General features: G+C 49.4%; 1 protein-coding gene across 1 annotated transcript; it reads left to right on the top strand.

The window, feature by feature from the left end:
- The first annotated feature begins 10,846 nt into the window (after positions 1-10,846).
- LOC119245296 (SEC14-like protein 3) lies at positions 10,847-19,448 on the top strand. The gene is made up of 12 exons (XM_037511516.1): positions 10,847-10,920; positions 11,772-11,847; positions 12,110-12,153; positions 12,287-12,346; positions 13,340-13,528; positions 14,447-14,542; positions 15,181-15,241; positions 16,351-16,434; positions 17,632-17,738; positions 18,103-18,242; positions 18,353-18,522; positions 19,287-19,448. Exons 1-12 carry the CDS (start codon positions 10,867-10,869, stop codon positions 19,406-19,408), a joined length of 1,203 nt encoding a protein of 400 aa, XP_037367413.1. The 5' UTR covers positions 10,847-10,866; the 3' UTR covers positions 19,409-19,448.
- The last annotated feature ends 1,731 nt before the right edge of the window (positions 19,449-21,179 follow it).

Here is a 21,179-nt window from a genome sequence, read left to right as displayed (position 1 = left end):
CTTCCAAGGCACTCAGGTGTCCCCAGTCATCCTCCCACTGCCCTTGGCAGGCTACAGAGGGCACTGCCAGCCTGTTAGGAGGACTCTGTGCCAAGTTTCGCTGTGCCTACTTGTTGTCATGATGGATTCTCAATACCTCAACTCCACTTTCATGCTCCTCCCCTAAAAACAAAGGGTTCATGAACTTGAACTCTGACCCTTGCCTTTCTATCCAACCTCAGCCAATTTTCCACCATCAACACTGCCTTGTCTGGTTTCTGTGCAAGCAGCGAAGATTGCTCCACCCCATGAGCAAGGGCTTTTTTTTTTTTTAAGGATTTATTTATTTATTTATACAAGATCCGGGGTACAGGCCAGATGCGTGGGAGGGTGAGCAGATTCACCAGAGACAGAGCGGGGAACAGAACAGGCAGACTGACGAAATACACTGCTGAGGGGAGCAGTGGGCATGACAGGAGAGGTCTGCCACGCCATGTGGGACCCTCGCCAGCCGGCCAGGATCAAATCGGCACTGCAGAGGCTGTGGACAGCTTCACAGCATGGCGCTCAAATGCCTACACCACCAGGGGAGGCCCACAAGGGCTTTTTGAGTCTCTGATCACAGATAAATTACACAGATATGGGCTGCCTGGGGGCCTCCAGGAACAACAAAGTCAAATGTGGTGGACACTGACTGTCCAAGCTGGTTGTAGGAGCAGGGGCACTTTTGGGGGCTATATAGGGCATATCTTTCAACAACCTCCCCCACAAAATAAAAAAGAAGTAGCCCAGAGTGGGGCCAACTTGCCTGAGTTTATTTCTTCCTTCATCACTGTTTGCTGAGGGTCTGGCAAGAGCCAAGCAGTGCAGGCCCTGGGCACCAGGGACAGTGATGCCATCTCTGCTGGCGGGAAGCTTGCCTGAGAGAATCAGAAGTGTCTCCAGTGGCCCGTGATGAAGTGGGCCTGCCATCAGCGCCCGTGTTTGGAGGGGCAGGAGCTGAATATGGGGGAGCATCCAGAAAGAAACTTGATGGGTGATCTGATGTGCTTTGCCCAAGAAAGGAAGGGAGAACTGAAGGCTGTGTGGGGTGGCCGGGTAGGTGAGCCTTGGGCCCTGAGGAATGGGGTGGGGGCAGCAGTGGGGTGTCTGAGGCCAGAGGAAGGCCAGAGGGCTCTTGGGTAATGGCTCACTGATGTTTGCTATTTCTCTGTGAACGACTATGTACACATTAGTTGTTAATAAATCCATTTTATAATGCAGGTTACAAAACAGCCTGTTGTTTGTTAGAAAAGAATGGCAAAACTTTGGCAGGAGGCCACAGATCAAAACTGTTGCTCAAAATGAGGCCGTTGGGAACAACCTGGCCTCACCTGTCCAGAGGAATGGAGGTGGGGCCTGCCCTTCCCAGCCCATCTCTTCACTGAAAGTCCCCACGACCGCAAGTCTTCTAGAAGGGGCAGGAAAAGGGGTAGGGGAAGGGAGAAAGTTAGGGGCACCCATTGAAGGTGTTTTGGGGGCACCCAAAAAAGCTCTTTTGCCCCCCAAACCTCAGTTCAGCTCACCTTCCAAGGCCCCAGGACAGAGGGGCCCCACTGTGGACTATTCACAGTTCCCAAATCACCCCACAAATTGCACAGCCTTGAAACACCTGCAACCTTAAAACAGAAATTATAGCCCCATTTTACAAGCCAGGAAACCAAGGCTCAGCGAGGAGGGAAGTGTCTTGGGCAAAACCTAATTGACCAAAAGTGGAGCCAGCACCCAGTGAGCTACCAGTGGTGCTCCAGCTCTTGTCTCCGGAGGAGGTGGGCCCCTGCCTGGGAGGAGAGCACACAGGGCTACAGAGCTAGGAACTGAGTTTCTGGGAGAAAAGTACGAAATGTCCCAGAGTCTGGAGAAAGCAGCTCGGATATTTTGTTTCTCTGGGAGGGTTGAGCCAGTGCCAGGCCCACTCCACACCTACTGTGCGCCAGGCCCCACGAAGGCAGGAAACGTCATCCCCTGTTTACAGATGAGGAGAGGGAGGCTGAGGGCAGGGCAAGACCTGTCGTGTCAAGCAAAGGGAAGGCCGTGAGAGGTGACCCTGGGCCCATTCGTCCAGACAATGTGGGAGCTTAGGGAACATACTTGGTGGGAAGCCTCCTCTTTTGGGGACTTCGGAGCTCTAGTGACCTTGCTGACCTCCACATCAGCCACTAGGGGACAGTGTTGAGTCAGCCACAACCCCTCATTTCAGGGTGTTTTGCAGGTGGATTGAGGTGGGAGATGCCAAGTTCACTGGCCCAGGCGATTTGTGTGGCCATCTGGAGTGACAGAAAAGGGTGATCCGAATGGAGTTCAGATCCTGGCTCTCTGCTTGCTGGCTTGCTTTCTCAGTACATCTGGACTGGCACTGCCCTTGTTGTCTCCTGCTTGGATGATGATGATGATGATGATGGTGATGATGATGGTGATGATGATGGTGATGATGATGATAGAGTCTCTGTGCCTGCTCCCTCCAGCCCAGACCCTACAAGGCATTTCATTTCTTTCTGAAATGAATATCTGGTCCTATCCCTCCCTGCATAAGCCATCATTGGCTCCCCATTTTCCCTTGAGAAAGGCCAGTCTTGGAAAACCCTCTGTGACATGGCCACCCACCATACCCTCATTCTGGATTCCCCCAATGACCAGTTTATCAGGCTCTGTCTACTTTAGCTCATGCCATCCCCTCAGCCTAACACCTCTCCCCAGTCTTGTTCTGTGCACCCTCAAGATTTCCCTGAGGCCCTTCTTCTACCCAAGCTCTGGGGAGTTAGGGTCCCTTCTTGGGGCAATTGCACCAGTACTGATGTGGTTTTGGAGCTGATGGCTTTGGAGAGCAGGGTCCTTGGGTTCACTCTGGTAAGGGTGTCACCAGAGCCCCCCTTTCAGTGGCATGTGGCGAGTTTCCCAGGTGAGTTTCTCCAGGAGACAGAGACATTAGTTATAGTTAAAGAGCAGGTTTATTAGGGAAAGGGGATAGAAGAGTAAAGGACACTTGCATAGACACAAGCAGGCAGAAGGACCTGCCCCAAAAGGGAAAGGTTTGCTGAGAGAGAGGCCTGCAATGTCGCAGGCTGGCGGCCTTGAGGAGAGCTGCCTCTGCTGAGTGGGGTCAGTGAAGAGAAGCAGAGTGGGAAAGTGGCTGGAGATTCCACAACGGGCCCAATCTCTGTGTCTTTGCCTTCAGGTCTGTGTTCTCAATGCTCCCTACAGTAGACTGATACCTGCTTGGGTCTTATGCCTTGTGATAAGGCACTGGCGCCTAAGGATCTTCCTTTCTATAGCTGGGTTAATAGTCATGTTAAGTCCTCTACCCCCACCTCCTTGTGTGAGTCAGGTTTTAGTCTTGTGATGCCTCCTTCAGGTTTTCTATTCTTTCTTCCATTAGTACTTATCACACAACAGAATCTGCCTGGTGTCTCTCTGATTTGCTCCCAGTCACTGGTCCTATTTCCCAGCAGCTCAGATAAGCTTTGCAAAAAAAAAATAATAGATACCATTTACCATTTACTGAGCATCTATGAGGGCCTGCTGCCTCTGCGTTAGCCTGATTAATCTTTATGGTATACCTGTGAAATAAAGTCATCTCCATTTCACAGGGGAGGAAGAGTCTCAGAGACACAATCAGTTGCTCAGTGGTAGCACCAGGACTAGAATTCAGGAATTCAAAGCCATCCACCCAGGGAGCTTGGGTCATACCCAGGAGCGCTGCCCAGGGGCATCGCCTGGCAGCATGACTCAGCACCGTGGAGAGACCAGGGAGAGGACTTGGCGGGACAACCACAGAGCAGGGGAAACGGAATCAGAAAGGACGGGCTCACCTAGGTGTGCCCTCATCCTGGAATTGAAGACATACTGGGGCACCAGCACAATCATAACCATAAAAGCCAGCATTATTGATCACTTACCACGTGTCAGGTGGGTACCTTCCTGGCCTTTTCTAACCATCTCAAGTAACCCTATGAGACAGGGAAGTTCTTAGCCACAATTTACAAGTGAAAAAACTGAGACTCAAAATCACACAGCACATTGTAGGTGAAGCCACGATTCAAACCCAGGAACCAGGCCTATGCTTTAGGATCACAATTTCTGAACTATTTGGAGAGTATTTGCTCAGGGTTACGAGAAGAATTGCCACTGCTCTTGAGTGATTTGTTTGTGGTCATCCATATACTCAGCTCCCTCGAAGTAAACAATCGTGGGCACTCTAGGTTCCCCAAGGATGAAACAAAGACTAGTTTGGCATGAAGAACTTGGCATAGTCCATGCCCTTAGGGTGTGAGAAGGGAGGTGCCAACTCCAGACCCAGGCAATGCATAAGCTCCTCCACTTTGCAGCCTCTTTCCTTATCCTCCCCCATGCTCCTGTCACCATAACAGTCCATCCCGAGAAGCAGCAAGGGCTTCTTCATATGCAAGAAGGAGGGAAAGCACTTATACACCTTACCAGCTTTGTCTCCAATTCAGAGTTCTTTATGGTCTCTTCTAGCAAGAGCATTGACTTCTTGGTGGCTCCTGGGACACCTTGACTCAGACATTAGCAGTAGTATCATCAATATCATCTTCCTCACCATCATACTTACCTTTACTTTCTGATCACAAAGTAAGATAAAACTGAACAATGGAGACTCCTACCATAAAACTGAACAATGGAGACTCCTACCAGGTTGAAAAATTCTAGTAGGGCTAACAAATTCAGTAAGGTTGCAGATTACAAGATTAATATAAGAAAATCAGCTTCATCTCTATACACTAATAATAAACACTCTGAAAATTAATAAAACAATTTTGTTTACAAAAGAATAAAGTACTGGGGAATAACTTTAACCAAAGAAGTGTAATATTTTTATGTTGAAGACTACAAAATATTGCTGAAAGAACATTAAAATGAGTTAAATAAATGGAAAAGCACCTATGTTCACGGGTTGGAAGACTTATTATTGTTAAAATGTCAAAACTCCTCAAAATGATCTATGGATTTAACCCAGCCTCTGGACCCTTTCATCCTGCGTTAGGTTGAATAAATAACAGTTGGTAAACTTCATTTCCACATACAAAAGAATAAAGTTGGACCCTTGCCTTACACAATAGGCAAAAATTAACTCAAAATGGATAAAAGACAAACCAGTTAATGATTGCGAGAAGTGAAAGGTAAGGAAGGGCCTTGGGTAAATCAGGTAAAAGCAGTCAATTCTACGGCAAAAGATAGACTTGGACTTTTAGTCATGAACTTAATATGGTATATGCATGTTGATTTTTAATGATGCACAGCTGAAATTTAAAAATAAAAAGGGTGAAAGCTAAAACTATAAAACTCTTAGAAGAAAACATAGGGGGAAAGTTTCATGACATTGATTTGGCAATGATTTCTTGGATATCAAACCAAAAGCACAGGGACAGAAAAAACAATAAATTAATTGGACTTCAGAATGAAAACCTTTGTGCATCAAATGACTGAAGAAAGTGAAAAGGCAACCTGAAGAATGGAAGGTCGTTTTTGCAAAGTATACATTTGTTAAGGGATTAATATGCAGAATATATGAAGAATTCTTACAAGTCAACAACAAAAAGACAAAAACCTAATTGAAAAATGGGCAAAGAGGGTCCTCCCTGGTGGCGCAAAGGGTAAAGCCTCGCACTATCAAGCAATCCGCAAATCTGTAGTTGGGCAGTTTGCAGCAGACCTCTCCTGTCTCACCTGCTGCTCCCCTCAGCAGTGTAGTTCAGTCAGTCTGCCTGTGTTCCCCACCCTGTCTCTGGTGAATCCTCTCACCCACCTCATGTCTGGCCTGTACCCCAGCTCTTGTATGCATAAATAAATAAATCTTTAAAAAAATAAGAAAATAAAAAATAAAAATGGGCAAAGACATTTAAAAATTTTGAATAAGTATTTCTCCATTGAAGATACACAAGTTGTTAATAAGCACATGAAAATATGCTCAACATATTTAGTCATTAGAGAAATGCAATTTGAGACCACGATGAGACACCACTTGACACTCACCGGATGGTTATCATCATAATTCAAAAAAATAAAATGAAAAATAAATGTTAATAAAGCTGTTAAGAAATTGGAACTCTAACACATTGCCAATGAGAATGTAGAATGGTACAGCCACTTTGGAAAACAATTTGGCAGTTTCTTGAAAGGTTAAATATGGAATTACTATCTGATCCAGCAATGCCACTGCTAAGACTCTATCCAGAGAATCAAAAGTATGTCTCCACAAAAACTTGCACCAAAAAATGCAGGTAACAGCATCATTCATAATGGCCAAAAGGGGGAAGCAAGCCAAATGTCCGTGAATGGTGAAGGGTAAACAAAACAGGGTGGTAGATCCATGTTAAAGAATATTATTCAGCCATAAAATGGAATGAAGTGCTGACACATTCTATAACATCAATGAACCTTAACAACATGCTAGGGGAAAGAAGCCAGTCCCGCAAGGCCACATACTCGGTGATTCCCTTCATATGAAATAACCAGTGTAGTGAACTCCAGAGAAAAAATATAAATTAGCGAGCGCCAGAGACTGGAGTGAGGGAGCAGGAAATGGGGAATGAGTACTAATGGGTACAGGGGATTTTTGGGGAGAGGACTGATGAAAATGTTCTGCAATTGGACGGTAGTGATGGTTGCACAACCTTGTGGATATACTAATAATCACCGATATGTACACTTTAAGAAAGGTGTATTTAGGGGCCTCCCCGGTGGCGCAGCGGTTGAGCGCTGGGTTGCGAAGCTGCTCGCGGCCTCTGTGGCGCCGGTTCGATCCCCGGCTGCTCCCCGGCCACTGGAGGAGGGTCCCACATGGCGCGCAGACCTCTCCTGCCGCCCGCTGCTCCCCTCAGCAGTGTACTTCGGTCCTTCTGCCTGCTCTGCTCCCCGCTCTGGCTCTGGTGAATTCTCTCACCCTCCCGCGCTTCTGACTGTGCCCAGTGCATGTATAAACAAAACAAACAAACAAATAAATAAATAAATGAAAAACATGCCTCTATAAAAAAATAAAATAAAATAAATAAATAAATAAATAAAAAAAAAAAGAAAGGTGTATTTATGGCATGTAAATTATATCACAATTAAAACATTTTTTTTTATATTTAAAAGGAAATGAAACTGGTCCAGGGTAAAAGATGGCAAACGAACTGTCCCAGGGTGTACCCAGAGCGCATAGCGACTTTGGTGGCGTGACCCCTAACTCTCTTTTTGTCTTCCCTTTTTAGGTCACCCCACCTCACCTCTGTATGATCTGAACCCCCCTCACTTCCCTCTTCCCAGTAATGCTTATCCCAAGGCGAGCTCCCCCACCCAGTAAGCCCCTCTGCACTTACCCAACTGGTTTAGATATAGCAGCCTTTCACATTTCCTAGTAACCAACTGCCTGAGGGAGGCGCCCCAGGGTGTGGCTTGGGCACCCGGACTGCCCCCTGCAGTTGTTTGCTTATGTCCTGGTTGTCCCCATGGTTCCCTGAGAGCTTGGCAAACAAGAGCTAACCACAACCTGGGGACTTACTTGGAGAAGGTATGTACAGGAGGAGGAGGGAGGTAGGGGGTTCCCCTTTGTTTCAAGGGAGGAAAATTAATTCTGTTGGCCTCAAGGCACCCTGTAGCTTAGGGGGAGGACCCAGGCTTCCTAATACACAATGATGATATAGACCATTGATGAAGCACGGCCATGGTCCAGGCACAAGGGTAGGCCCTGCAAGGAAAGGCAAGCTTTTAAATTTTGATTAATTTCTCTTTAAATTGCCCCGTGTTGCTGTGGCTACCACATTGGACAGCACAGGTCTACTCTGTCTAACGCACAGTGCAGTGCCCCATTTAAACCCCAGGACAACCCCTGTGGAGTCGGAGCTGTTATTAAGCCCATTTTACAGACAAACTGTAATCTTGTCAGAGTTAGATAGAGTCAGACAGGCTGTGTGGCCTTGGAAAAGTTTCTTAAGCTCTCTGATCTTCCACTTCTTTGACTGTAAAGTGGGAATACCCCTACCTTTTTCCAAATGGTTTCATGATGAGGTACCACTATCAGCACAGAAGAAATGCTCAACAGGGGCCTCCCCGGTGGCGCAGCGGTTGAGCACTGGGTTGCGAAGCTGCCCGCAGCCTCTGCAGCGCTGGTTTGATCCCCGGCTGCTCCCCAGCCACCAGAGGAGGGTCCCGCATGGCGCGCAGACCTCTCCTGCCGCCCGCTGCTCCCCTCAGCAGTGTACTTCGGTCCTTCTGCCTGCTCTGCTCCCTGCTCTGGCTCTGGTGAATTCTCTCACCCTCCCGCGCTTCTGACTGTACCCAGTGCTTGTATGAACAAACAAACAAACAAACAAACAAACAAACAAACAAATAAGTAAATAAATAACATGCCTCTATTAAAAAAAAAAAAAAGAAAAGAAATGCTCAACAGAAGGGAGACTGTGAGCTCCAGGCAGGCAGGGACCTAACCATCTGGTTTACTGTAATATCCCCAGCATTCTCTTCCATGTGTTTTTCACCTTCACTCCTTTACCCAAGCATCCCCTCTACTTGGCAGGCCCTTGCCTCTATGCCCATCTCCATTAATCACTATCCTCCCCTTCTGCAAGGGGTAGATCAAATGCCACTGTGTCCCTTTGGATGACTTCTGTGCCTGGGTCTTTCCCTGATTGGGGTGGAGACTCCTGGAGCTGAGACAGTGGGGTAGCATGCAGCAGCAGAGTGGTAAATAGCATGGGCTTCAATTTCCTCTTTACCCCTCAGTTTGCTTGTCTGTAAAATGGGCTTAATAGTGGCATCTACTCCACGGGGCTGTTCTGAAGTTTAAATGAGGCAATGCACTGTGCGTTAGACAGAGTAGGCCTGTGCTGTCCAACATGGTAGCCACAGCAACACTGGGCAATTTAAACTGAAATTAATAAAAATTCAATTCAATTAAAATTTGAGTTCTTCAGTCTCACTAACCATATTTCACAGTCACTAATGGTTATCAAATAAATGCAATAACACAACCCTATCTAGAACATTTCCATCATCTTAGAAAGTTTTATTTGACAGCTTGCCTTCTTTCTCTCAAAACATGTGTGTGCGCGCGTGTGTGAGTGTACGTGCACCCACACAGTAAATGCTCTGCACCTATTTGAGGCCCAGGTGTTTCAGTAGGAAGAACACTTAGGGATGTCTCAGGTGGCCTGGAAGGACCCCCAATCCCTCCTCCTGGCACTCCCTGCCCAGCTTCTGATGTCCCCAGAAGTATCTGGGGCGCCTCACATTAGAGGGATTAGGGCGAGAAAGGAGACTGGTGAGAAACAGACAGGATTAGGGTCTAATGAGAGGGCAGTGCAGGAACCCAATCTCCGCCTGGCGGGAAGTGGGTGTAGACAGCAGCCCTGGGCTTTGCAGAAAGAGCTTGGAATGTGAAACTGGGCGGGACTGGGGTGTGGAGAGTTACCTAACTGTTCCTGAGTATACAGACAGGCGCCCCGATGGAGGGAGATGGCCAAGATGGCGCTTTCTTCTCTTTCTGAATCCAGACCTATCAGGGCATGGAACACGGCCACAGCACTCACCCACACCACGAGATCCTGAGATGGCCCAGGGGTAGGGGCCTAGGGGTAGCGAGAGCCCCGAGCGGAGTGGCTTGGGCTAGTTGAGCTGTTGGGGCCCAGTGGCGATTCAGTCCATGCGAACCCCTCCAGCCCCGGAAGATGTGGTCATGTCACACAGCGGCGTCAGATATGCTGCTGGCTTCTTTGCGGACACTGACAGTGTGGCCTCCGCCCTCGCGGCGTACATGCCTCGACAGCCTCTGTGTCTCAGGTCTTCCCTGCAGCCATGTGAGGAGAACAGGGCGAGCACTGCTAACTCCATTTTGTAAACGATGCCGTCTTGCAGGGGAGATCGGAGGGGTGTGGGACAAGGCTGGGCTTGGAGTGCCCAGCAGCATGACAGAAATCGAAGGACAGGAGAAACTTCTGGGCCTCATCACCTCATGTGGATGGTGGATGTGCCTCACTCAGCAGGTGTTTACAATCCCAAGAAACACCCCCGTGGCCCCAAAGTCTATCCATGTACCCACTTCTCCCTTAGGGTCCAGAGCAGGCAGGACCCCAGACAAGACCCTGTGTCCTCATGACCTCGGTGACAGGAAGGAGGACCCCAGGAGCTATAGCTCAGCCCTTCCCCAGATTGCAGGCTGCAGGCCAGCACGCGGCAGGGTCTGAAAGGCAGGGAAAGTGTGAGGCCTGCAGAAAAGTCAACCTTGGCCGCAAGGACCCCTGGGAGCTTCATTTTTCAGCTCCAGCCTGTCTCTTCTTGAACATGACTTCTTGTTGCAAATGAAGGACATAAGCCCCTCACCCCAAAAGTGAACGAACTGTTTACTACATTGACCAAGTCTCACGCCCTACCCTGTCAGAGCTGGGGAGGGGGTGACCTTTGGAGACCCCTCATGTGGGGTCCCTTCATTAGCGATCTGGAGAGACAGAGGGTGGAGAGAAGGGTGCCAGCAGAGAGTGTTCTTCACTTCCCCTGAAGTCCCCCTACTTCCAGGGCCTGGAGGCGAGGGAGCACTGATACAGGTTTTCCAGGGCCTCAGCCTGGCCGCCCACGCCTTGGGAGACAAGCCTCACCCTCCCAGCCTCCTCTGCCTGGCAGGGGAGATCTGGCACACTCTCCAGGTCCGCCTGCTCCTCGGACCTGTCCCAGAGCCAAACACGGGACTTCACTTAATCCCAATTATGTAATGTGCAATCCAACAGTTGGCCAGGGAGGCGGTGCCTGGAGCCACGCCCAGGAGCGGGGGCAAAAGGCCCCGGCTGGGTCAGGGCCACAGACCAGGTTTAGCCTCTGCCTGCAGCGGCCCCCACTCCTCCAGCCTCACCCAGCATCATGAGTGGCCGAGTCGGAGACCTGAGTCCCAAGCAGGCAGAGACCCTAGCCAAGGTGAGAGCCCTTCCCCTGCCAGCCCCATTGGGAAAAAAGCTGAGGGACAGAAGGGGGGCCGTGTTGACTCAGTATGTCTTTGACGTTTCTTTGCTATCACCTCTCCCTGAGTCATCTCCCCAGTGACATCAGCTGCATCAGGGCAGGGCTTGAGCAGTGGTATTCCAGGCAATTCTGTGGGTCCCAGACTTCTCATCCAGGAGCCAGACCCAGGGAGTTTTACCTGGCAACTGCGCCCTCACACCTCCCTCCTAGTCACTTTAGGTGGGAGCAAAGGATGCCGATGGCCTGCCCTCTGATTCTGTTCCCTCTCCCCTCCGGGGACCTGAAAGATGGCTGATCTGGAAGAGCCATGGAGCAGGGCAGGTTGTGTTGTCATTGTCCGGGTCAATGGGGAAGAGGACACATAATCACAACCATGCTTTTGAGAAGCCTTGGTGGGCTAGCACATGGGAAGAGCTAAGCATACATCCACACTCCAGCCCTCTTACCCCCCCACCTAACTCTCCACAACTCCATCTGCTTGTTCACCCACCAATCACTCCTTCTTCTACTCACCTACCCACGTCTTCTCCCATCTACCCATCCACTCATGGAGTTCTTTCTCTTTTTTCATCCATCCAACCACACATACACCCATTCCTCTCTCTGGTCGTATCTATCCTTTTCCCATTCACTTACGTATCTCTTCACCCATCCATCCAATGTAATCATCTCTCCTACCACCTGTCCACCCATCCTTCCATCATGGTGGGCAAGACTAGGAGAGAAGACAGGATGATGAGAGTCGTCAGATTCTGACAACCAAGGTTCAGTGTGAAGGTCACTTTAACCAGCTTCTCTTTTCCCAGTTTCGAGAAAATGTCCAGGATGTGTTGCCTGCTCTGCCGAACCCTGATGACTATTTCCTTCTGCGCTGGCTCCGAGGTGAGGGCAGAGGTGGGGGGAGATCAAGGGATGGGGGCAGCAAGAGGGGCCTGGTCCTGACTGCTCCAGCATAACAATAGCTCTCAGCATCTGGCCACACCATCCGCTTCACATGTTCAGGTCTAGGAGACAGGAGGGGCAGGAAAGGAAGGTCCCACCCAGGTGCCCAATACCCATCGTAGCTCCCACTGCCCAGGATTGGGAAGAGGTGCCTCAAGGCAGCCTCTTCCCCACCTAACGTCTTCCTCCCATCTTCCCACAGCTCGGAGTTTTGATCTGCAAAAATCAGAGGCCATGCTTCGCAAGGTGAGACCCGATCCCCTGGAAATATGGCAAGGATTTGTAGGGGCAATCCAGGCCTCAACCTCCTACTGCCAACCCTTTCTCATGGGGGCTGGCAGTGCAATAGGGTCTTAACCATTCACCATCTCCCTTTCAGTACATGGAGTTCCGGAAGACCATGGACATTGACCACATCCGTGACTGGCAGCCCCCAGAGGTGAGCCAACAATCCCCTAAGCCAGCATGTCTACCCGAGCAGCCTGTGGGCCATGGGGCACCACAATTAAAGGGCAGTGAGAGGTCTGTGGAAACCCCCGGGCCTCCACCTCTCCTATAATACTTATGACTGTTTTCTGGGGGCTTATGAGGTCAAGACCTAGGTTGAGACTTCATTGGCATGAGTGCACTTAATCATCAGAATCCTATGAGGTGAGTACTATTGTCCTCATTTCACAGATGAGGATGCTGAGATCCAGGAAATGTTAAGCGGCTTACACAATGTCCCCCAGACCCAAGGTGGGGCTAGGATTTGAGCTTAGCTCTCTCTGTCCCCCAAACCCTGTCCCACCACAGTTAGCCTGTGTTTCTGCACCCCTGTCCCTAGGGCCTTGCTTAAAGTATCCTGTCTGGGTAGGAAAGAAACTTAGCCCACCAGCGTGCAGGGGAGGACCGGCCCCCACATTGGCATCTTAGGAAAGTATTAGCCGATCAGAATTTTATTTGGGGAGCCTATATTTCACAGAGCCAGACTTTGTGCATTGCCAGCATGATCTGAAGACCTTCCCTAACAGTCAGGTGAGGGAGAGAGGATCTGAACAATTTTCCTGAAGAGCAGGTGGGATGGGGCTCAAGGAGGTGGTGTCACTTACTATAGGACGTTCAGCAGGGAAGCAGCAGTGGCTGTGTCTGAGCATAGTTCAGAATCAAGTTCCCCATCGCCGGCCCACCTCCCCCACAGGGAAAGGGACGTGGGAAACATTGGGGGCAGAACTGAAGAGCCCAGAGGCCTCGAGGCAGGCCCAGCTGAGGCCTGGTTTGTCATGTGCATGCCTCAAGCACGCCTCTCCCCTGCAGGCCTCTCATTGTTTGCACCAGGACAGCCATGCAGCCTTCAGGTGGGACAGCGCTTGTACCACTATGCACATCCTCCCGGTCTGGGGGTCTCTGGGGCAGTGCATAAGCCAGGTTCCATGTAACTTTCCACTCACAGGTGATCCAGAAGTACATGCCGGGGGGACTGTGTGGTTATGATCGTGATGGCTGCCCTGTGTGGTACGACATCATCGGGCCGCTTGACCCCAAGGGGCTACTCTTCTCAGTCACCAAGCAGGACCTGCTCAAGACCAAGATGAGGGACTGCGAGCGCATCCTTCATGAGTGTGACCTGCAGACCGAGCGGGTAAGGCCCAGGCCAAGTGGGTGGGCGGCCAAGGGGCAGGGGAAGCTGCCAGGGCTTTTGGTCCCAGGGCCACGATGGATCTTCCACTATCACAGTCTCAGGGTTCTAGAAACCCACACACCAGCTCTGCTGCTTACCTGCTGTGCAGCCTTGGAAAATCACCTCATCTCTCTAAGCCTTAAGTACAAAACAGGGACATTAAATAATGGTAGCAAATATGAAATGAGATAATGCAAGCATATGACCCGGCCCACAGGATCTAATGCATGTGTGTCGACGATGCTCGTTTTGTTATTCCCTCTGATTTTTTGCCTTTGCTGTTCCTTCTGTTTGGCTAACCCGACCTCCAGGACACATGCACCTATCTCCTCAGTACTTTCCTATCTATCCTTCAGGCCTCAAACTTACATGTCACCTTCTCTGAGGCCCACACCTGGAAGAAGCACCCCTCGTCTGTGCTCCAGAATGTTCTGTACTGCTACTGTCATAGCTGTCGTCTCAGTACTGTAGTGACCTGGTGCCTGTCGGTCTTACCAGCTGGGCTGTGAACTCTTTGTAGACAAGAAGTATAAATTATTGAGCCTCAAATATACTCTCTGTGCCTGGCATGAAATAAGTTCTTAATAAATATCATTTGGACAAATGGATAAATGGATGAATGACTAGATGAGTGAATTGAAATATGGGTGGGACAAAGGATGGATGAATAGACGGACAGACAGACGGACAGATGGATGGATGGATGGATAATGAATGGTTGATGGGTAGATGATGGATGAGTATGTATATACATTCACTATTGTTCACTTGTTCCTCCAAGAAAATCCCTGAGGGGTCCTATGTTTTAGGATCACCATCCCCCAACTTCTGAGCCTGCACTCTGAACCTTGGAACTGATCCCCACTCTCATCCTTACAGCTTGGGAGGAAGATTGAGACCATTGTGATGATATTTGACTGTGAGGGCCTGGGACTAAAGCACTTCTGGAAACCTCTGGTGGAAGTGTACCAGGAGGTGAGGAGAAGGTTCCGGGGAGACCCCTGCTTGCTTCATGATCAGTGTAGGCCTTGTTGCTCACTCAGACCCAAGATCTGATAAAAGGAGGTGGCCATCCTGGGACCCATCACTGCGCTTCAGGGTCCAAAGGATTTTTAATGTGTTTCCTGACAGAACCCACAGAACAGGCCTCAGGGACAGCACTACACTGAGATCATAGGGGCAGATTCCTCCAAACCCCTCCCTGCACTGTCATCCCTAGTGCTCTATTGCAGGCAAGTCGGCCACCCTCTGTGCTTTGGTTTCCTCACCTACAATATGTTGATACTGAAACACTGCGTCTCAGGGGACATAGGGAGGCTCCAGTGAGTTGATATATGAAATGTTTGCTCACTGCTTGATGAACAATTAATAAACACTAGTCATTACTATTACTCTACTATTATTACTCTAATATTTACTCTAAAAATTATTATTATGTAATGATTACTAGGATATGGTTGTAATAATCTTAAATGAGAAGGTCCCCTTGAGGGGCCAGTGGAGGTGATGGGAACCCACCGCAGTCCTCTGAGCCCTCCAGAAGGGAGAGTGCAGTCATGGAGGTAAGCGAAGATGTGGTATGGTCTCTGACAGGGTCTTTCTTGGTTCCACAGTTCTTTGGCCTCCTTGAAGAGAATTACCCAGAGACCCTGAAGTTCATGCTGATTGTGAAAGGTGTGTGGCAAGTGACTTCATTTCCCTGAGCCTCCATTTCTTCATCTGCACCATGGGGATGCGTGCCTTATTCCCAGGGTTGTAGTGAGGCAGGTTGTTTGCTTGCCTGCATGCAAACTGTTTGGGGTGCCTGGGATGGAGTAAGTGTTCAATTAATGGTAACCTCTATGGTTGACCTTGCTATTATAAGAGGCAGCTTTCCAAGAATCCCCATTCGTTCCTCCTGCAACACTGATCTCTCCCCAAAGTGCCTCTGGTCCTGGCATCTGGTGCAATGCAATCTGGCCTTTCTCATCAGCTGTCTGGTGGGGACTTCCAATTGTCTTGTGTGTGTTCCTCCTGTTTTCCTTGATGGACTATCTGCTCCTTGAAGTCAAAGCCTCTGATTCTCTACTTCTGTTATATCTTTCACAGACTTGGGGCCTTGTGGATGCTCAGTGGGTATTTGTTGTTTGGGTGGTTGTCTGTATGGAGGGATTGATGGATGTTTGATGGTTGGCTGGTTGATTGGTTGGTTGATTAGTTGCTTAGTGAATTGCCTAGTTCACTGTCTGCTGGTTAGCTGGTTAGTTGACTGACTGATAATTAGTTGAATACATGTTAACTTGGTTGACTGAGTGATTAGCTGACATTTTGGTTGATTGGGTGGGTGAGTAGTTGGTTGGCAGATTAAGTAGTTGGATGTGTGGTTGGATCTTGGATGATTGCCTGCTGGTTTTTTGAATAGATAACTGACTAGATTGTGCAGTTGTTTGGGCAGTTAGCAGGTTGCTTAAATGTCTGGTTTGCTGATTGTCTAATGTGTTGATTGGTTGTTTGACTATATGGTAGGTTGGCTGATTGGTTGGTAGACTAACTGATAGATTGGTTAGAAGATGAATTGGTTGACTGTTTTGTTGGTTGGTTAAGAGATTGGATAATGATTGGATGGTTGGTCAATTGACTGCTTGTTGACTGGTTGACCAGTTGGTTGGATGTTTTGTCAGGTGCAAAGCATTGGAACTTTCCAAGATTATTCATGACTCCTTTGTAGTATTGACATAACTGTTATTGAAAAATTGACCCAATGGAATTATTTTCTCTCCATTTTCCTTCTTGTATCTCTCCAGCCACCAAATTGTTCCCTGTGGGCTACAACCTTATGAAGCCTTTCCTGAGTGAGGACACTCGTAGAAAAATTGTAGTGTTGGGAAGTAAGTAGTTCAAGTTCCATGCCCTGAATATGTGCACAGGTTTTGGACTGTGGTTGGTCCATTACCCCATCCAAAGATATATACATTACCCAGAGTATGAGGCTCCTCCTTCCCAAAAGTGGTATGGGCCTCACACTCCAGAGGCTATCCAGTTATCTTGATCTTATTCCTTGCCCTTGGTGACTAAGACCTCCACTCCTTCCTGCTTATAAATTTCAGTTTGGTTGCTAGTCAACCTCTGGGTTATAGGCTTCAGTTTCCTTTCAACACTTTTATCAGTGCTGCTAAAAGCAACCTGGGCCGAGGATGATGAAGAAGAGATATGATCCAGAGATGGAGGCTCGACAAGAAGGAAGGAAGGAACCAGAGAAATTGTTGTTAAACTCAAACCAGTGACTCTGAGCTTGAAGGATACTTTTCACAAGATTTGATGGACAGATCATCAAATCAGGAGATCTGAGGATCTGGGGATGGACTGTCTTGCAAATCCCTGCTTTCTCTCCCTTTTACCTGAGTCTCTGCCTCTGCTCAATTCCTCTTGGGTGTGTCACAAGATAACCCCCCAAACCTGGAGCAACTGCCATACCCCAAGTCCAAGTCCAGACCTCTGTCCCACTTGGTGGGACCTGGGGTTCTGTGCATTTAGCCCTGGTGTGCTAGACATTATGGTCTTTGTGCTCATCACACTGGTGGAAAGGAAGGGGTAGGATAGCCTGGATTGGCCACAGGGCTGAGGTCATATTGACACTCCAAGATCCAGAATTCTTAGAGTTTTGCATAGGGCATGAAGAATAGTAATGGGCATCGTGGTTATAGGGAAAGCAGGGGAAAGTCCTTCCCAAAAGCCCAGAGCTGTCCATACCCTACCGATAGGTCTGACTTGAGTATGCCACTTACTAACTGTGTGACCCCAACAAGGTGCTTCACATCATTGGGCTTCAAAGTCTCCTCGAGACAAGTAGACAACTCTTATTTTCACTGCTCATGCCTGGGAGACCCTTAAAAATGTGCAAACCCATCAGCCAGGGGGCAGCACATTTCCATACATGACTCAGCCTGAGGCTTCGGAGTCTGGAGAAGTGGCTCTGGCTTGTCTCCTTAGGGTTTCTCCCTGAGCTCAGGTCCTCCAGGTGGGAATGAGGTGCTGACAAGTCCCCTGAATACCTGATAACTACCTTTAAACCCCTCTGTCCCCAGCTAACTGGAAGGAAGGTTTGCTGAAACTCATCAGTCCTGAGGAACTGCCAGCTCAGTTTGGGGGGACCATGACTGATCCAGACGGGAACCCCAAATGTTTGACTAAGGTATGAAGAATCCCAGGACAGGGGAGGGAAGGTGAGCAAAGCTAGGATCCTTTCTCACCCACTCATTCATTGCACAAATATCTATGGAGATATCTAGACAGTCCCAGCCCTGCTCTGCCAGGGTTCTCAGCAGCTATGCAGGCGAACGAGAAAAGAGGAAACTGACTTGAGGGATGAGTTGGAAGGGGGAGTTCCAAGAGGAGGATCTGGCCTAGGTCGAAGGGTCGGAGAAAGCTTCCTGGGAGGAGAACAGGATGAGCAGGACACAACCAGGAGATGGTGCAAGTGTCTCAGGCAGATGGAAGAACATGGCAAAAGCAGTGGCTGAAGAGGGGAGCGAGCCCATTGTGTCCTATGTACACAGATCAACTATGGTGGGGAGATCCCCAAGTCCATGTACGTGCGGGACCAGGTGAAGACTCAGTATGAGCACTCAGTGCAGATCAACCGTGGCTCCTCACACCAGGTGGAGTACGAGATCCTATTCCCAGGCTGTGTCCTCAGGTAGGGAGAGGCCACCAACCACCTTATGACTGGGCCTTAGCCCTTTGGAGACCATCAGGCTGAAGAGCAAACTGTCTCCCTCCCCTACCTTCTTCTCCCACCCCCCACAGGTGGCAGTTCTCATCTGACGGTGCAGACATCGGCTTTGGGGTTTTCCTGAAGACTAAGATGGGGGAGCGGCAGCGGGCAGGGGAGATGACAGAGGTGCTGACCAGCCAGCGCTACAACGCCCACATGGTGCCAGAGGACGGAAGTCTCACCTGCACAGAAGCTGGTGTCTGTAAGTCTGCCCTGCTGGGTCCCAACTCCAGGAGGCTGGAGTAACACGTTCCACAGTTTAGAGGAGGAAACAGAGAAGCAATGAACTTTGCCCACCCCCCACCAAAGGCATGCAGCCTAGGTTAGTGTCATTCATTTATGCACTCATTCAGTCCACACTTGCAAGCACCTACTGTGCATCAAGAGGCAAAAAACACACAGGCCCTGAAAGAGTTGAAAGTTCTCAGGCCACAGAATGCAAGCAAGGGCCATTAGGGTTGTGCAACATTCCCCAGGAATAAACTGGGATTCTGAGAAATAGATCAACTTGTCCTGAGTCTCACAGGTACTAGTGGCTGCCTCGGCCTCAGGGTAGCGGTATAACACTGGAGAAAAGTCTTCCTGACCTGGCCTCTTGGCTTGCCCACATGTGACTCAAGTGGTTGTGAAGGGACAGAGGATATGCACGGGCCTGGCCCAGCACTCACTTCATCTAAGGACAAGTGTCAGGTGTGGAGACAATGGGATGCAGTAGCTATTGTTCTTATTGCCAATTGGTGCAACTAATGCCAGGGCCTGGGCACCTGCCAAGAGGTTGGTGTCTGTTTACAGGCTCTGCTCAGGGGTGGCAGTTCCCATGGGGGAAGGGAACAAGAGTGGTGGGAACATGGTCTGGCTTGGCACACAAAGCCAGTGGGAATACAACCTGTCCTCCCACACGGCTGGGCAGGGATTCAGAGAATATGAAGCCAAGCCCAACTCCCCATCTGTCCATCTGTCCCCCAGATGTCCTGCGCTTTGACAACACATATAGCTTTGTCCACGCCAAGAAGGTCAGCTTCACAGTGGAGGTGCTGCTCCCGGACGAGGGCATGCAGAAATACGACAAGGAGTACACCCCTATCTAGGCGGGACCCTCACTTCTCAGAGACCCCTAACCCTCTGCTTGCGCTTGCGCTCTCTCTCTCTCTCTCTCTCTCTCTCTCTCTCTCTCTCTCTCTCTCTCTATGCTATCCTATGCTTTGTCCCAGAAATTGATCATTAGTCTTCTTGACTCTGACATTATTGAGTAGAAAATGAGCTGCCTTGAGGAAGACTCATATGCTGTGGTGAGATCAGGAAAGGTATGAGAGGCACAGTCTCAAAGGATGCTAAGGTTGCTGAAGAGGAATCAGCAAGAGGTGTGTGTCACTAAAACCCAAGAACTAGGAAAACGAATCCTCTAATCTTTGTCCTCACTTCTAAGGCATTGGTGTGTGCTTGGATTTCTTCTCCATGAGCTATGAGCAACTTGGGTTGGAGATTTATCTAAATTTGTTGTACTTCTATATACTTCCTTTTAGAGTAGATGCTCTGTGTATACTTGTGGAGTTGAATGGAGGTAAGGAGCGGGTGATTCATAGGTGTGCATGACTAAAAAGAGATCAATGGGAGCAGATTTCAGCACCGCGGACAGGAACAGGCCCGCGAAGGGAACGGGCTCTCAGATTTCTGACAGTGGCTGCCCCCTTGGAGATGCTTACATCAGTCTCTGTCTGACTTGGGGCCCACAGCTTCCCCGAAACATCACTCTCACCCTTTACACTTCCCCTATAATTTGTATGTTTTAAGCAATTGAAGGTACATTCCTGGAAGCGAAGGTGGTCAGATCTGGCTCTAGCTGCTGTCTGGCAATAATAACAACAACAATAATAAAAATCCCAGCTATCTCTCAGCGAGTGCTCTCTCTGTACCATGCATGCTGCCAAGTGCTGTCTGAGGGCAGCTCATTTCACTCTCCCAACTCCCCCAAGGCTGTTTGTCACAGCCACCTGATGGATAAGGAACCAGGCTCAGAGAGGTGGAGTCACTTGTTCAACTTCATGCAGTTCCTAAGCGGCTGATGCAAGCCCCAGATTTTTTGTGGGGAGCTGGAGCAATGAGACCATGACACTCAATTATGTTTGTCCAAAGGAAACGCACAGCGGAGTGAACAGAGATTGTGTTTCAAAACCCAGCGCCCTGCTCACGTGGCTTCTGGGGAGTTTGAGCCCCTGGGCCTACCATGATCCTCCTCTTCCCTGGCTGGGGAAGACACCAGGGCTTCCTGACATCCTGCTCCAAGCCAAGGACATGCAGACTCTGACTTGAGCCCCGAGTCCTGACCCAGCTCTCACCAGGAGCAGCTGAATCACTCAGGGGGTGTGGGTAGCGGGAACCAAATAACTTGGCTGGTGCCATGAAAGGCTCCTTGGGAAGAGCTGAAGGTCATAACTGCAGGGGTGCCTTCTTGCCCTCTGAGTCCACCCACAGACAGAGTTCGAGGCCTGACTCTGAGACTAACCAGGTCAGAAAGGCCAGCGAACACTTTCTGTCCACACTGACGGAGGCAGCATTGTCTCTCCTTTTTATAGATGGGGACTGAACTCCCAAAAGGCACTGCCCTTGCTTCCTTCAGCCCATGGGTAGTAGAAATAGAACCGGCGCTAATGCTGCTCCCTGCCCCCACACCTGCTCACTCCCACCACAAAAACATGTTGCTATAGCAACTTGCCAAAAAAATACCCGACCAGGCTGCCAACTATCTGAGCTGGGGAAGGATCGGAGGGTGGGAGGGCGGAAGACAGGGTTGTGAAATTTAGAAGGGAAAAATGCAATATTTGCGACATACTTGAAATGTATTCACTTATCTGGAATAGA

The sequence above is a fragment of the Talpa occidentalis genome, unplaced genomic scaffold, assembly GCF_014898055.3.
Source record: "Talpa occidentalis isolate TD23 unplaced genomic scaffold, MPIMG_talOcc4v2.1 talOcc4.14, whole genome shotgun sequence".
Classification (NCBI taxonomy): Eukaryota; Metazoa; Chordata; class Mammalia; order Eulipotyphla; family Talpidae; genus Talpa; species Talpa occidentalis.
This window is presented reverse-complemented; position numbering and strand designations above follow the sequence as displayed.